The sequence below is a fragment of the Lissotriton vulgaris genome, chromosome 8, assembly GCF_964263255.1.
Source record: "Lissotriton vulgaris chromosome 8, aLisVul1.2, whole genome shotgun sequence".
In the NCBI taxonomy this organism is placed as follows: Eukaryota; Metazoa; Chordata; class Amphibia; order Caudata; family Salamandridae; genus Lissotriton; species Lissotriton vulgaris.
Window position 1 is genome coordinate 52,390,644 of NC_141696.1, and position 16,791 is coordinate 52,407,434.

Genomic DNA, 16,791 nt, shown 5'->3' on the forward strand with positions numbered 1-16,791 from the left:
TGCAATATGTCGATGACATACTCCTCTGCAGTGCAACAGAGCAAGAGTGCAGAAAAGATACAATTGCCCTGCTTACAACATTAGCACATAGAGGATACAAAGTAGACAAGCAAAAACTACAATACTGTCAGGAAGAAGTACAGTATTTAGGTCAACTGATTTCAGCATCAGGAAGAAGAGTTACACCAGGAAGAGTAGAAGCAATAAGGAATACTCCAGAACCACAGACAGTTAAGGACATGCAAAAGTTCCTGGGACTAGTGAACTATGTCAGACAGTGGATCTTTGATTATGCTACTATAACTGGACCACTCTTGAAAGCTGTCAAAACGGCTAAGGACAGGCATAACAAGATTGACTGGACACCTGAAATGACATCAGCCTTTGTAAAGTTAAAAGATGAGATTACAAATGCACCAGTGTTGGGATCTCCTGATTATACAAAGGAATTCTATCTGTTCACACATTGTAATGGACAGGTCATGACAGCAGTCCTCACCCAGAAATACCCCTTGGGTCCCAAACCAATTGCATACTTCAGTGGCATGTTAGACTCAGTGATGAAAGGCCACTATCCTTGTGAACAGGCTCTTTCAACAGCAGCATTCGCCGTTGAGAAAAGCACCCCCTTAGTCATGGGCTCCCCTCTGACGCTGTACACTGAGCATGCTGTCTTTGCAATAATACAGAAAGCTAAAACAACTCTTACCACACAGAGAGTATCAGGATATGAAGTCATACTGTCATTACCTTCGTTGAAGGTTGTAAAATGCCACACTGTGAATCCAGCCACGTTCTTTGCACATCCGATTGCGACAACTGACGATGACACCCATGATTGTGCCACATACTGCCCAGATGAGTCAGGCACAGCAAAGGAAGACCCATTACCAGACAGTGTAATTTACTTCGTTGATGGTTCTTCTACGATTGATCAAGAGACAGGGATCAGGCATACAGGGGCAGCTGTAGTCAGAGCACAACAGAATAACTCCTCAGATACTCTGGACATTGTACAGCAGATAACATTACCGCCCCATTACTCAGCCCAGGCAGCTGAGTTGGTGGCATTAATAGCCGCCTTGAAGCATGGAGCTAATGAAAGAATTACTGTGTACTCTGATTCAGCATATGTCACCACAACAACGCATTCCAGCATATTGAGATGGAAAAGGCGCGGGTTTCTTAAAACAGATGGCACGCCTGTAATGCACAAACAGTTACTTGCAGAACTAATTGACTCCTTGACACTGCCAGCAGAAGTAGCAGTAGTGAAATGTGCAGCACACACGAACGGCCAAGATTTTGTTTCCAGAGGAAATGCAATGGCAGATTGGGCTGCTGAAGCAGCAGCAAAAGGCCAAAGTTGTACACAACAACCATCCCAGACACAGACTGACTGCACCCCCATCTTGCTTGCCAAAAATACACCCCCAATAGCGCAGGAAGATATGCAAAACGCAGATGAGGACACCAGCAAGTCACCACTCCCAGATACACCCGACCCAACACTTCCATATACAATTGATGACACACAGCAGTTTGACATCATTGCACAGTTGCACCTCAGAGAGATACAAGAAAGTGCCCAAGCTGAAGAAAAAGAGTTATGGAAGAAGAGGGGAGTACAACAGGATGCCTCAGATTTTATTTACAGACAGACAATGACAGGGAAGCCTGTCATGCCACAGGCTCTTTTGCAAATAGCACTTACCCAGCTGCACCTTCCTACACATGTCCCTCGTGATATCATGTCCTCTAACCTGCAGGCAGAATGGTTCATCCCCAATGCACATGAACAGATACAACTCTTTGTCCATCAGTGCCTCATCTGTCAGCAGTATTCACCCAACCCAGCTATGAAAACAGTTGCTTCAACAATACCAAGGCCTAAGGGTCCCTTCAGGGAACTCCACATTGACTATGTGGACATGCTTGACAGATGTAACAACTACCGATACCTCATCGTGGTAGTATGTCCCTTCTCACGATGGATTGAGGCTGGACCTTGTGTCCATTGTGACGCTAAGGCCGCAGCTACCTTCCTACTTCGTGAGGTCATATGTCGCTGGGGATTACCAGAATCTATCCGCAGTGACAATGGCGGCCATTTTTCAAACTCCATCTTTGAGATAATAGCCACCATGTTAGGACTAAAACATAAACTTACTTCAGCCTATCACCCACAGAGCAATGGTATTTGTGAGCGCCTCAACGGATTGCTCAAAGCCAAGATCAGCAAAATAAGTGCAACTATTGGAAAGAAATGGCTCTATTGCCTCCCAATTGCTTTGTTTGCACTCAGGAACAGCCCTAGCTCTGATCATCACCTCACACCTCACCAGCTTGTCACTGGCAGATCAATGAATATGGTTGTTCCTTCCACCAGACCTAAAATAGACAATGAAACGTCTTCTGAGATTGTGAAAGATGAATTATTTGATTATTTGTGTGCCCTAACCCGTGCTGCTAGGTTTCTTTCCATTCAGACATCCAAGACAAAGAAAAAGGACAGCACCAGCAAGGACGGCACAATTTCCGATGAACTTTTGCCTATCCGCCCTGGAACACAGATCTTCATAAAGAAGCAAGTACGGAAGTGGAGAGACCCTAAGTACGAGGGACCATACCTGGTCATTGACTCTTCACCCACTGCGGTCCGAATTGCCGAACGCAAAGCATGGGTTCATTTGAACTATGTGAGGATCCACCCGGCACCAACAGAGACTTGAACATTTATCGGAAGGAGGGCGTTCTATTTCCCTTGACGATCCAGGATAAAGACTATGGAGAACATATGAGAGTCTACGGGATAAGAAACAGCAACAGGCCAACGTCTCCCTCCAGGATCTCTATTAAAAAGATATGTATATTATCATTGTTATTCTTTGTTATGTTCGTTGCTTCAATGGCTATATTCCATTGGCTTGCATTACAAGCAGAGAGAGAGAAGGCTATATCAAGCCAAGTTAGGCCTACCATCTCAGTGGGATATCACATGCCTAAAACGAGTCCTGGTAACATACTGGATGAGGAATACACCAGCAATGGCTGCACCACCCCTGTACCCACGACACCTTCCACACCCTCTGTAGACCACACCGAGTGGGACGGGGTACTTGATATCACTGTGAATGCCCCTGGGAAAGGTGTCCCTAGACGTTTCCGTCAGCATAAAAGGAGTGTCAGGTATAAAATGGGTCGCAATAAAACACCAAGGAGATATACCCCTCGCACACAACGTAAGGAGAAAGACACAGAACAAATATCAAACTGGGTTAGTGATCTCCAGGACACAGTTGTGTACACATTCGAACAACACTCTATGCCTGATTTTCTCTCCCAGCGCCCTGGTGTGTCAGTACAGAATGATGGTACCCATAATGCATTGTTAGATAATATGTGGTACAGAGACATGAGGGAGGTGGGGAGAAAAGCCACGAATGATTCCTGCTTTGTGTGCTCATACATTCCACATGCTGTAGGTGCAGATAAATTGCTCATTCCCAAAGAGATTCCACCGGCCACTGCCAAATGTCTCCTACACCTGTTCCTTTGCCGCATACATGGTCAGATACAGCTCCAGTCAGCAAAAATTAATACAGCATTTGTAAACGTCTCAGACTGGGACAACAAGTATGTTACGTTCACTGTTGTTTCTGACCCAGTAGAATTTGAAAGAAGAATGGAAGTTTACCATGAAATGGGAGTACCTGCTAATATGATATAGGTCTGGGAGTATCAGTTTAGAAAATTAGGATACTTCACCTTCCCAACACCCCCATCAAAATGCCACTCACCCGAATCCCAACAGACTAACCATACCCATAACGCATGCCCTTGTCAGTGGAGACCCATTCTGCGCCTGAGGGCCAATATATATTTTAATAACAGATGGAATGGGCCACATGATTTAATATGCAAGGCAGCATCCTTGGGTAGCCCGGTTGAAGGTCAGGAGCATAAGCACTATACCAATGAGACTATTGGGAGGGAATGTGCTGAGATATGGGCACAAGAAACTAGAAGATACACTCTCAATGAGGGTACAAAGTACAAACCTAAAAGAGCATACAAACTTAAGTCTCCTCTCCTTTGCTTCCTAGGTACCGGAACAGTGCCTGTGGGCCGAAACACAAATTGCAGTCACACAGTGTTTAATTTTGACCTCCAGCACGGTACCTCTAGTCTCATGGACATCTACTGGGCATGCGGCGAGCACATCTACCTGCAGCTGCCCCCCCACTGGCAAGGACTATGTTCCATTGTGACAATGCATGAACTACATCTTGTTGTCCCTGCAGCGAACATTTCCCACATCCACACACACCCAATGGCAGATGACGTTACCCTGCTTCATCATGGGAAGAGAGAAAAAATGAAATACTTCTCAGATGGCCCTTTTCATAAAATACCTCAGGATTACAGACTCTTCAATGATGCCGAACTTTTCTTTGGGGGAGTTATCCCCATGTTCCAGACCAAAGCCAATGCTCGCTGGCTGCAAGTGACCAGATATGAACTAATGCAGCTTATCAACAACACCCGGGATGGGTTCAACGCCGTGAAAGAAGAACTTCGACCTCTACGACTTATGGTTCTAGAGCACAGATATGTTCTAGACCAGCTAACAGCAATGAATGGTGGTGTGTGCGCCAAGGTGGGGAAATCCTGCTGCACGTTCATTTTAGCGAACGACGCTGACAACGGAACACTCACGAAGGCCATCGAGGATTTGGACAACTTGGGGAAAGAGATGCATGAGGAAGGAGGTGCTGAAGCAGATCTCTTAAATGGCTGGTTCAATTTGAACTGGATGCCTTCATGGCTGTCTGCAGTGCTTAAATTTTTAATGCCAATTTTCTGTGTACTGTTATTGTTGTGTTTTGGATCACAGATACTGATATACTGTGTAAAGAAATTTAGTTCTAAAATGATAGGGATGAATTATGCAGGCTCAGGTTCATATACTGGAATTCGTAGGGCTAAGGGAGATGATGGAGAGACGACAATGATGAGCATAGTGGAGTTGACAATTCCTGACTCCCGTCCATTGCCAGACATTCCTGTAATTAGTCAGTATCAGGCCCAGGTGCATAGAGTCCCACCACGTTCACCACGGGGGGACTTGATGCGTCCCTATGAGACAATGTGTGATAATTTAGGGAAGACAGATGCAGATTCAGGAAAAGTGCAGGACAAAGATTCAGAGGAACAGCCTCTTTGCGACTCGCCCTGGCCTCTTCCCCCATCTCCAGCTAAGTATGCAGTTCGAATGGTGTTTAAAGATGTTTGATTAAGTTCGAATTTCGAACTTGAGGGGGGAATGTTGGAGTAAGAATTTTTGGCTACACAGCTATCCAAGGACACACCTGTCACCTGCACAACATGTCCCCTGTGTAGGCCCTGCTGTCTAGAGGTTACAGGCCTCAGTTACATTGCCCTGAGCACTGCCATTTTCTCTTAGCTTAAACAGAAGCAGAAAGCAAGTCTGACCCAAGATTCACCCAGCTGCTCTGGTCTGCAAGGACCCGCACCCCTACCAGGCCCCACCTCATTGTATATTTCTCATAAACAGCAGAAATCAAGTTCCTCTATAAATCTTGCAACATACCCCACGTCCCCCACCTAAGCCATGAATAGAATAAGGGAAGTTCCCTCCACAGCTACGTCAAGCCAGATATCCGATAAACTGAGGCTAAGTGTGGCGAAATAGTATCGCAGATTGCCTGATTGACACATGAATAGAACCCCTCGAAGCAATACTAACACATTTCTGTCGTCCATTGATAGTTTATTATTAAACTTCCAGTCAAGTGGCAGGTCTCAGTCTAGACTGAAGTATGTACCACAATTACAGGAAAAAGGCCATACCTAACCCTATGGGTGAGAAAGGTAGAGAGCAGGCCAGTAAATGACAATGGACGGGTATGTGATACGTGGTGGCGTGGGATGACGTAATTATCGTCTCAAGTGTTTTAGACAGTATAAGAAGGAGCCCCGCAAGAACATCAGCGGGCAACTCCTCGTCTGTTTGTAGGTATTCAGACCGAGAGTTGTCTCCAAGGGCCCTTGATCAAATGTTCATACTTTTGTGCATGTAAATATTTTACTTATGTTATGTTTTAAACTGCTTTTTAGATAAAATCATTTTATATCTGCATATGTACTTTTTAACTTGTTCTCTACATTTAAGCATTTATACTGTGGTCTTAGGATATCTCACTGATATAGCATTTTGAGTGTACCTAATGATGATAACATGTACTCTGCATTCTGATGTATCTTGCAGGATTACACTTATGAGCAAATGTGAGTATTCATCTATGTGAACAAGCACAACCGTTTTTAATCTGCCTCAGTGCTCATAGGTGTACTTAAAGCAGAATCTCTCTCTCTTAGCAAATGTTAAACTGTACTTTGTAAACTAAAACTGGTCCATGTGACTTTCAAGAGAATGCTGGGTACAGGACCAAGTACTATATGATTTTTATGCTATCACTGATTATTTCTAGAAGCTGTGTCTTCAAATAAATTGTACAACTCCAAGCTTCAGTCTCCAAAAGCTCATATGTATGTTTTTTCCTGTTTTAGAGCAAGAGGTCCAGGACTGCCCCGGTGCAATTTAAGCCGCCCTATTCCCCTTAGTTCTCACTCATGGTCTCGCCAGCGCGGCTTCTGAAAGCTGTGCGCTGAGTCCCCCTGGCCCCTCCTGCCCCTAGTAAATCATCCCCTCCAACACGCCTAAGCGAGGGGAGTTGGCTGGGAGACCACTCGGCGGGATGCCGCGGCGGCTGTACGGGGACCCGACTGGTGCAGTTGACGGTGAGACCGGTGGGTTGCGGCTTGCATAAGCCGACGGCGGCCTCTCCCGAGTGGGTCCTCCTGACCTCTGTTGTACAGGGCTCCATTGCCCACGGGGAACCCAGCGTGGGGGCGCGGGGCTGCTGCGCACACCCCAGGGGCAGATAGGAGCAGCAGCAGCAGTGGGGACAGATGGACTGCATCTGCAAAAGTGACCCCCCCTTTACTTAATTGTTCGCCGTGTGTGGCCTGAAGGAGCAGAGACTGACTAGCACTACTAAGGCCCACACTGAGCAGTGTGGCAGTTGCGAGATGAGCAAGCTGAGGGGCAAAGCTGGGAGGTGCAGCGCTGCATGACTCTGTGCCAGGCCCAACAAGGCAAAACCAGGCCGTGACGGGCTCTGACTACGGCGGCAAACTCTCCTGGAGTAGAGGCGATGTTTAGGCATAACGGGCTGATCTGGCAGAGTGGTGCAGTTTGGTAATGCTGGGCACCCATGCTCCCCCTTTCCCCTCCATTGTACTTGAACTGGTCGCGGACCCTGAGGGGGCTGTGATGTTGTTGAAGGGCACCCGCAGTCATGGAACACTGGGGCTGACCTGCAATGCAGTTGCACCCCAGTGAAGAAGACCCGGGCCGACACTACACTGGCCCACCGGGCCCGGTTGTTGTTGGAACGAAGGGGCTGTTGCCCGGGCGTGAAGTCCCAGTGAGGACTCGTACCCCCATACAACAGAGCCACCAGCAGACTACACTCCCTGATACGTGGGAAAGGAAGCAAGCCATGGGCAAAGCAGACGGGAGGCAACCTAAGATCTCATTTGAACAGTGCAAAACCCCCAGGGGGAACACCCCTCCAGCAGAGGAGCAAGCAGAAACAGCCATGAACCCCTCATCAACTACTGAGCCAAACATCCCCGAAATGTTCACAGACCTAAAGCAATCCCTGTCGGTGATTGACCTAACAATTGACTCTATGTCAGACCACTCAGGGACAAGGTGTTCAATCAAGATGAGCGTATTGCCGAGGTCGAGCAGCGGACCTCTGCGCTAGAAGATGAGGTAACTATGATCTGTGAGAAATTGCTTAGAATGGAAAAGGTTCTGAAGTAATAAGGAATAAAAACAAAGACCTCGAGGCCAGGTCACAATGCAATAATTAGCGAATTCTTGGAATCCTGGAGACCACAGCAATGACCCGGGTTGAGGACTACGTCGAAGAAATGCTCCAATCCATCTTTGGTGACGCCCTGTCAGTGGTCTGCATTGTTGAGCGTGCCCACAGATCCCTTGGGCAAAGACCCCTGCCCCCCCAACTGGGGCCCGAGACCCCTGCCCCCCAACTGGGAGACCCGGCCAGATCAATAATTGTGAAACTATTGAATTATAGGGGACGCGATGTTGAGCTCCGCAAGGCCAGAGACTTGCAGGAAACCATATATCAGGGCAGTGCAGTTTCTTTTTACCCAGATTTCACTTTATCCGTTCAAGCCGCCAGAAGAGAGTTTGTGCCAGTAAAAAGACTGCTGCAGCAACAGGACATTAAGTACACTCTTCTCCATCCCGCGAAGCTTCGTATTTTCCATTCTGGCCAAACTCCCCTTTTCACTGATCCTCAGCTTGCCGCCAAGTTTGTACGCAGACTCAAGCCTTCCAAATCAGCATCGTCTGCAGAGAAGAGCCCAGTGGTAGAGGATTCTCTTAGCGAAAATGACTGAGAACCTGACTGAGCACCAAGAGGCAGGCTGGATTGGGGTTTCATTAGCTTGGCAGGGCCTGAATCCACTCTGTGCCCCTCCACAGGTTGTACCTCCCTTGCACATTAATCACACAGGAACCAACATGGCTGCCCGACTGAATAAGAGGCTATCCCTCTTGAGAGTTCTTCGTCCAGCCACCCACCATCAAATCGCTGGGATATGCAGAGCCCCCTGGCGCTACCCCCTGGGACAAGTCCCATGTTGTATCAAACAGTTGGCCCTTTGTGGCCCATTCGGGCTACAGGAAATGTCTTTCAGCCATGTTGGGCGGCTGTAGTGGGTGGGGGGTAGGACTTTTGGATGGTGGATAGGTTAAATTGGTTGAATTGCTCCTTTTCTGTTCTTTCTCCCTCCCCACTTCCATTTCCCTCTCTGGCCTCACATCAACTGGTGAAGGGCACTGCCCTAACGCCGACATACATGGCAATATGGGACTGCACGCATGGGTGTGAATGCTAGCAGAGTGACCACACTGAAAGCGGTAACGTGGAATGTGCGTGGCCTGAACGATTGTGAAAGATGCGATTGGTGTGGTTGGTGTGGTGTATCTTAACCATCATGGTGCGGATATCTGCTTTTTACAGGAGCTGCATTTGATGGGTGCCAGCTGTACGGGCCTATGGTTGGTTTGGATGGGAGAAAAATGTATAGCGGGTTACTCCAATTATGCTAGAGGTACAGCCATTATTCTTAGGAAGGGGCTCCCGTGGCGTATGTGCACCGAAATATGCGATCCCCGAGGTCAATATGTTAAAGTTGCCGGGGTGTTTGGAGGTTGTCCGGTTAGGATGATATCGATGTACGGCCGCAATACAGATGACCCCTTTTTCTTTGGTGAGGTCTGGCAGCTGGCGGGGTCCCTGGGTCCCTGAGTGGTTTTGTGTGGTCCTTGACCCGGAGAAGAATAGATTGGGCAGATCCCATCAACCTCATCCGTGTGCGATGGAACAGCTACAGATCCTCCTGAAGGACCATGAATTGGTGGATGTCTGGCGCCGTCAACATCGTCACAGCAAGAAGGGAACTTGCATATCTATAGCGGGCCCCACATGGTTCAGAATTGACTAATGGTTGCAATTGCGTGATGTAGACACTTGGGTCTGCAACGGTACGCATCTCACCCGATCCCTCTCGGGTCACGCTTTGGTTTTGTTAGTAGTCTCTCTGCCTAATGCACTGAACAGGGCTTTCAACTGGAGGCTTCTAGGTGGCTTCCAGGAGGAGATTAGGTCTGCAATTACTGAATATTTTGAGATATATACTGGCTTGGTGGACTCCCCATCCACGTTGTGGGAGACATTTAAAACCGATATCATCGCTAAGCAGGCGGGAGTCCTGTGCTAGCTCAGAGGTGACCTCCGGCGCCTTGAGAGGGAGATACGGCTGCTCGAATCAGAGTATTACGCATCCAGTCAGCTAGCAACCCTAGGACAAATTAGGGAAAAGGTGGCAGAATTTGAGGAGGCAGACTATCTGGGTAAGGAGGCACGAGTCTGCCAATATGGCAAAGGAGACCCAGCCGGGAAAACGCAAGTGAGCCTCCTCAAAAAGCCATGGTCAAACGAATACATTAGCAAGCTAGGCGTCGGTGAAGATGGACTAGATGTTGGACAGGAGGCTGAACAAGCAGAAATGCTTGCCTTCTACTTCTCATTATATGCTGCACGCCATTCCGAAGCACATTCTGATCAGCTTCCCTTCCTTGACTCAATTGAATTGGTATGGCTATCATAGATATCTGGACGAGCCGTTCTCAGAAGAGGAGGTGATTGGTGTACTTCGGGCCAGGCCTGGGCACAAAGCACCGGGATTGGATGGACTGACGTCGGCATTCTATAAGGAGTTTGCGCCACTCCTAGCACCCCACCTCCTCAACATGTACGAGGAATCACTGGAGCAGGGAGCCCTTCCCCCCTCTCTCACTGACCATTCTCAGCCAGAAAAGGATCCCCCAGCTGTGTGATTCCTATAGACCACTATAAATGATTAACCTTGATAATAAAATCCTTGCAATGTTGCTGGCCACCCGTCTGTTCCGCTTGCTACCCACGGGGCTCAGACCTGATATGGCAGACTCATGGGATGGCTGGAGAGCTGGTTGAACTGATGGAAGTCGCTCCTGTTGTCTTTGGTGGGCCAGAACGCCATTGCCAAAATAGTGATATTACCCAAGTTTTTATACGTTTTTTGTCAACCTCCCGCTCACTCTCACTGCGGAATTTAAGAGGAGGCTTCACTCAAATCTGATAGCCCTTATTTGGGCAGATGGGCAGCCACGAGTTGCATGGGGGACCCTAATACTTCTGTTTGAACAAGGGGGTCTGGGTGCTCCGGACATGGACTTGTACTATAATTGTGCACAAGCCCAGTTCGATTTAATTGGGTATACCCAACCCAATTTATGGCGTACCCGGCCCCTGAAAGTGACCAGGTGAACCCGGTTCCACTGCACATGGCACTGTTTCGACGGGCTGAGATCAACCCGGTTGGCTGTACGGTATGGGCGTGGCAAGAACTTCAGCATAGGCCATGTTTCGACACAATATTCGCACTCTTAGTGCCACTCACTAGACACCCAACGTTACCCATCACTGCTGAGACGGGGTCTGCCAGTGATTGCGGAAGCTGCAGCTGCACACAATGGGGCGGGCGTTCTCCAACGGCTTTTTCATTTGCATGGATGTTGGAGACGAACACAATGAACTGATGGATAGAATGACATTTTCAGCTCAGAGCAGTGCACGTATATGGCTAGTTTCTGGTTGCACCACCAACATTCCGAGTCCTGGAAGAGTTTTTAGCTAACCCCTCACCCTGTAAACTCATTACGCGCTTATACTCTGGTATGCAGCGTGAATCCCCGATAAGTATACCCCCTGCTCAGCGCGACTGCGAGAACAGCATGGGAGTTCCCTTTGAGGAGAGTGCTCGGTCATACTACTGCACGCAGGCTAGGGAGCTGTCATCCAAGTATAGACTGAGAATGAGTCATTTTAAGTTTATCCACAGGCTATATAGGACCCCTGTGTGGCTGCATACAGCTGGTCTGAGTGAGGATACACAATGTGTACGTTGAGTGACACCAGAGGATTCCTTCCTGCACTTGGCTTTGGAGTGGCCGGAGGTTGCGAGGTATTGTGGATGCATCTTTGATGTGCTGGAAGAAATGATAAGCTATAAATTTGAACGCTCTCTGCTGATTGCCCTACTTGGCTACGTACAAAGGGTGCAGGTGGAACATAGAAAGCTGGTCGCCATGCTATTGTTGCTGGCTAAAAGGCGTATGACTGAATGGCTTAAACATGCAGCATTCTGCCATAACCAGTTATTTGAATTCTGGGAGTTAATGCCCGCGCAGGTGCATCCTCAGAATATATGGGAACCGTTGCAGAGCTACCTCGAAGCCCATCCGCTCAACAGAGTGGAGGCATCCGCCACTGATGGGTGGGTAGGCAGTACGAGGGGATTGTATGATTTATTTGTCAAGGCACTATTCACGCCGGTGAGATACTTCATTAGCGATGGCCAGAGAGACCCCTCCCCCTCCTACTTCACCTTCTATTTTGTTTTGTTTTTTTCACGCAGAGACTTTTTGCAGGTTGGAAGTCCGCTGTATGGATACCGGGACACTGTATGTTTTCTGGACTCTCAAAATTAACAGGACAACACATGCATCCGATGAATACAAATGTGTGCTAATGTCATTACCATGACCCATCAATCTCTCCATACTTACAATGAGTTACTGCTATTCGATTTGATGATGTATAAATAAAAAAACATTGACCTATACCAGATTGAGCTATTGAAGGAGCTGCCTGCTGTCGGCCATTTTGGCATTTGGCACATACAGAGAAACAATCAGCCACTAGTCTGGTGTCCACCATTGGATGGAGAGTCGGACAGACAGAGGTTTAGATAACTTGTCCTCCCAACGATTGGCGATTTGGGACCACTGATCCTCCAGAGTCTTCTGCAGAGGTCTCATGTGAAGTCTGGCTTTTGGAACTAGAAAAATGCACAAGGCCATGAACCCAGCAGAGATGAGATCTGCCTGGCCGTGGGCTGAGGTATCTTTAGGAGAGTTTGACAATTGTGGAGAATGGATGATAGTCTCTCCTCCGAAGGATACGCTCTTGCGTTGAACGTGTCCAGAGTTGCTCCTAGGTAGTGTATCCTCTGTGTTGGATTGAGGATCGACTTTTTTGAAGTTTACGTGCAGACCGAGCCGCAGTAGTTGTTGAATGTAGTACGTGAGGTGCTGCTGCAGAAGAGTTGGAGACGCACTCTTTAGAAGCTAGTCGCCTAGATAAGGGTAGGCGAAGATTTGCTTTTTCCTCAAGAAAGCAGCTAATACTGCCTTGGGCTTTGAGAATGTGTGAGGAGTTGACTTCAGCCCAATGGGGCAGGACAGTGAACTGGAAGTGGTCTGATTGGATGCAAAACCTTAGGAACTTCCGATGTTTTTGAGAGATTGGTATGTGAAAATAGGCATCTTGAAGATCTATGGAACACATCCAGTCCCCTTGATGTAGATGCTGGATTATTTGATAAAATGCCAGCATTCTGAACCTCTCTCTCAGAATGAAAGCGTTGAGACGTCTGAGATTTAGTATAGGCCTGAACTCCTTGCTTGGACCTTTCTTTGGGACCAAAAATTATTGAGAGTAGATCCCCTGTCGACGTTGATGCCATGGGACCTCCTTGATGGCTTTCTTTAGGAGTAGTGCGGACACCTCTTCCCTCTGAAGATTTATGCGATGGATGACAGTCTGTTGAGGAGGAATAGAATTCTTTACAATATTTAGCACCCACTTGTCTAGTGTGATTTTTGTCCACTCTTCCAGGTAGAAACGGACGCTTCCCCCCACCAGAGTGGGTAACGGAGATAGGGAAAGCAAGCACTCACTGCTTTTGTTATTGCTTGGCAGCAGGTGTGGACCGTCTGGAATTACCACCTCTTTCTCTACCAGGACGACGCTGGGAGAATTGTGACCTTCCTTGATTTTGCTGGGAGGACCACTGAGGGGTTTGAACCCTCTGTTGGTATTGTCGCCGATCATAAGGGTGGGAGCGTCGCCTGAAGTACTTCCTCTTCTCGAGCCCAACCACCTTCACCATATCCAGCTTGGTCTTCATCCTGGACATTTTGTCATCAGCATGAGAGCCGACGAGTGATGTGCCATTGAAGGGGAGATTAAGAATGCGATGTTGTGCCTCTGGCTTCAGCCCCGTCAACCTCAGCCAGGCAGAGCGTCGGGCACAAATCTCATAAGCATAACCATGGGCAGCGAGATCTTAGGCATCAGCCGCTGCACTGATCACTTGTTTGGCTACTAAGCCACCTTCATGTAGGATTTCAGGAAATCTTGCTTGGCCTCTTTTCGGAACTTCTCCATGAAAAGTGAACGAGATTCCTACAAGGAAAGGTCATATCGACCCAGCAAGGCTGTGGCGCTGGCTACTTTCATGTAAGAGTGTGAGGTCGTGCACATTCTCTTGCCAACAGAATCCATGGCCTTACTGTCTCTATCTGGGAGTACTGACAACGATGCTGCCCCTGTTTGATTTTTCTGTGCCGCTGAAACAATAACAGAGTCCGGTGGAGGGTCAGCCCTCAGAAAAAAAGGGGTCTTTCTCAGGAGCCATATATTTCTTGGTGATCCGAGATGGTGAAGCCCCCACCGATGCTGGAGTGAGAATTTTTTTTGCAGCTCCAGCACACCAGGCCCTAGAGGAAGCAAAGGTCTAGAGCAGAGGTCTTCAATCTGTGGGGCACGACCCACAGGGGGGTCGTGGAGTCCCTAAAAGGGGGTCGCAGATTCTGCAGAGTGCAGTTCCTGGCGCTGGGCAGATCGAGGGTGCTCACGGCGGAGGGCTAATTCACACCGAGGTGTGAAAAACATCCTAGCCTCATTAACAAGTAAAAGGTCTTTTAAAGACCTGTCAAGTACTCGGTGTGGCTGTGTGTGTGTCCCTGAAGCTGTTTCAGCCGGGCTCACATACACGAGCTGGGCAGGAGGGGTTTGGGGGCTGGGAGCAGGCTGTAGTGTGCATCATGCAAAGCATTATCTTGATATTAAAGGTAATAACCAGGGTTGGTGCCTCAATATAGCGGGGTAAGGCAGCAGACTACAGGCGCTATCTAGTGGTGGTGCCAAATAACAGCAAAAGTCCCCCAAAAAATACAAACACATTTTCCATGTATTAAAAGGTTTTCAGTGGCAAAACAGAATGTTTCCTCGATTGCTGAAAATTCTTGTATTGTAGCATATTTAAAGTTATAGTAATGTCAAAGGGTAACTAAAAAAATCAATGAATGTTGGATCTGAAAAGGAACACGGATATTCTAAGTAAGTCTATTTTGCAGCACGTCTGGTAGATAATGGCAATAGTACGTAATGTCATAGAAAAAATGAATGGACTACAAATTGAGAGGGGGGGGGGCTGGGGGAGCAGGCTGTAGTGTAGCCCTTTGAGTTCAATGGATGCTGCGCGCCAGGAGCTGCGGGTCCCATGACACGTGACACCCGCCCAGCAGGGAGGCACAGAGATGCCCTCCCATGTGCGGGAAGGAAGAAGACGCATAGAGATACTGACCCCCCCCATGAGAGAGACACAGAAAAGGTAGGTGGATGAATGATGGGTGGATGGACCTGGATTGGAGTGCAGTACCGCTCCTTCCATATTGTTGAATTACCGACGTGACAGAGGGCAGTTCACGTAACCCAGGTGGCACGTATACAGCCTACAATTTGGAAATATTTGGTTTAAATAAGAGACAACAGGAGTGCTCTGCAACATCTAACAGTGTCAATGATTAGAGCGGCAGACCCTGATGCAGTGGTCTAGCCCGGGACCAGGGTTCAATTCACCGCCTCGGCGGGTCTTGGACTCAAAATTCCACGGACCGGATAAATCTCGCCTCGGTGCCTATTCCAATCATGGAGTCCCACTCTGCAACTCTGGGCAATAGCTTGCTTAATCTCCACAACGGCCCCCACAACGCTAAAAGGATGCCTGGCCTCCACCTTGGGGGTGCCCAGGAGTGGACGCCTCACAGGAAAACCCAGGATGGGTTCCACAGCGGTATTCGTACAAGCGCCTTGAGACCCTTGCGGGTGAGTAGTGCGCTATACAAGTATCAATTTACAATTTACATTTTGAGTGATGTTCTTCCCGCCCACTTCCTGTTTCTTTTCCTCTCTCTTGCATTGAGTGCAGCTTAGTCTTCTCCCTCTCTCTATGGGTTCTTTTTGAAAACTTGCTGCAGTGGTAACACTGGTCTGGCTTGTGAGATGAAGGTAAACAAGTAATACAGACCAAATGAAGGTCTGAATAAGCCATCTACTTACCACAGGCCTGGCACTTATTCATAAGGCTGGCATTTTGACAGGAAAAAATAGCCAAAAGTCAGAAAAAATAGTAGAATTAGTAAGCTAAGTACTAAATACGTTGAGTGAAACCAAATAAATCTCTTTAAACTAGAAAAAAGTGATTAAAAAATTCACCACCTGGCGAGCTCAATGCTCCATGATCCTCAGAGAAGGAGCCGGAGAAAAGAAATGACCTAACTGTCACCTTTGGTGCTTGATGGGAGCCTGGGGGTTCCTGGAGGTCTTAAAGGCACGGTGCCAATTTTCCAATTGTTTTCAATGCATCCTTTCTAGGCTAATCTGCCTCTAAGATCTTGCCTTTTTTCTTTCTGAAAATAAAGGTTGTGTGTTTCAAAGCAAACTTAAAGCAGTTTTCTCCATATATATATGATATGTATATTATGATTTATATGTCTTTATTTTTTCAAATGTAAAAGATTTACATGCAATGATGGCAGTTTTGGAACCTAGTAATATGTTTTCAGGCTGCATATGTATATGTTATGTTATGTTATGTTATATTATGGTATTCGTGATTTGTATAGCGCACGGGCACCCAGAGGTTTCATGGCGCTAGAGAAGAGGAAGGATGGTGAGCAGTATCCTAACCGTGTGCTTGTTTGAACAACCAAGTCTTCAGTGCACCCCTGAATTCCATTAGATTAGTGCAACTCCGAAGTGATAAGGGAAGCGAATTCCAGATCTTTGGGGCCAAATAAGCAAATCGGCATCCGCCGAGGCGTTTCTTTTTAAAGAGTGGCAAGGTGAGGAGGGACAGATGGGCAGAGCGGAGATTACGAGTCGGTTCGTGTTTGTTTATGAGATGGTTTATAAACTTGGGGCTTTTTCC

General features: G+C 47.7%; 2 protein-coding genes and 1 pseudogene across 2 annotated transcripts in view; 2 read left to right on the plus strand and 1 right to left on the minus strand.

The window, feature by feature from the left end:
* Positions 1–16,791, minus strand: part of LOC147693361 (transient receptor potential cation channel subfamily M member 2-like) — a 1,943,547-nt gene that overhangs the window by 1,132,158 nt on the left and 794,598 nt on the right. The window lies entirely within an intron of this gene.
* Positions 483–1,440, plus strand: LOC147693362 (uncharacterized; annotated as a pseudogene).
* LOC147693363 (syncytin-2-like) lies at positions 3,732–5,296 on the plus strand. Its single transcript, XM_086933685.1, has one exon. It carries the CDS (start codon positions 4,193–4,195, stop codon positions 5,294–5,296), a length of 1,104 nt encoding a protein of 367 aa, XP_086789811.1. The 5' UTR covers positions 3,732–4,192.

Coding starts and splice junctions, on each gene's coding strand:
- LOC147693363 (XM_086933685.1), top strand. CDS start 4,193: ATGGACATCTACTGGGCATGCGGCGAGCACATCTACCTGCAGCTGCCC.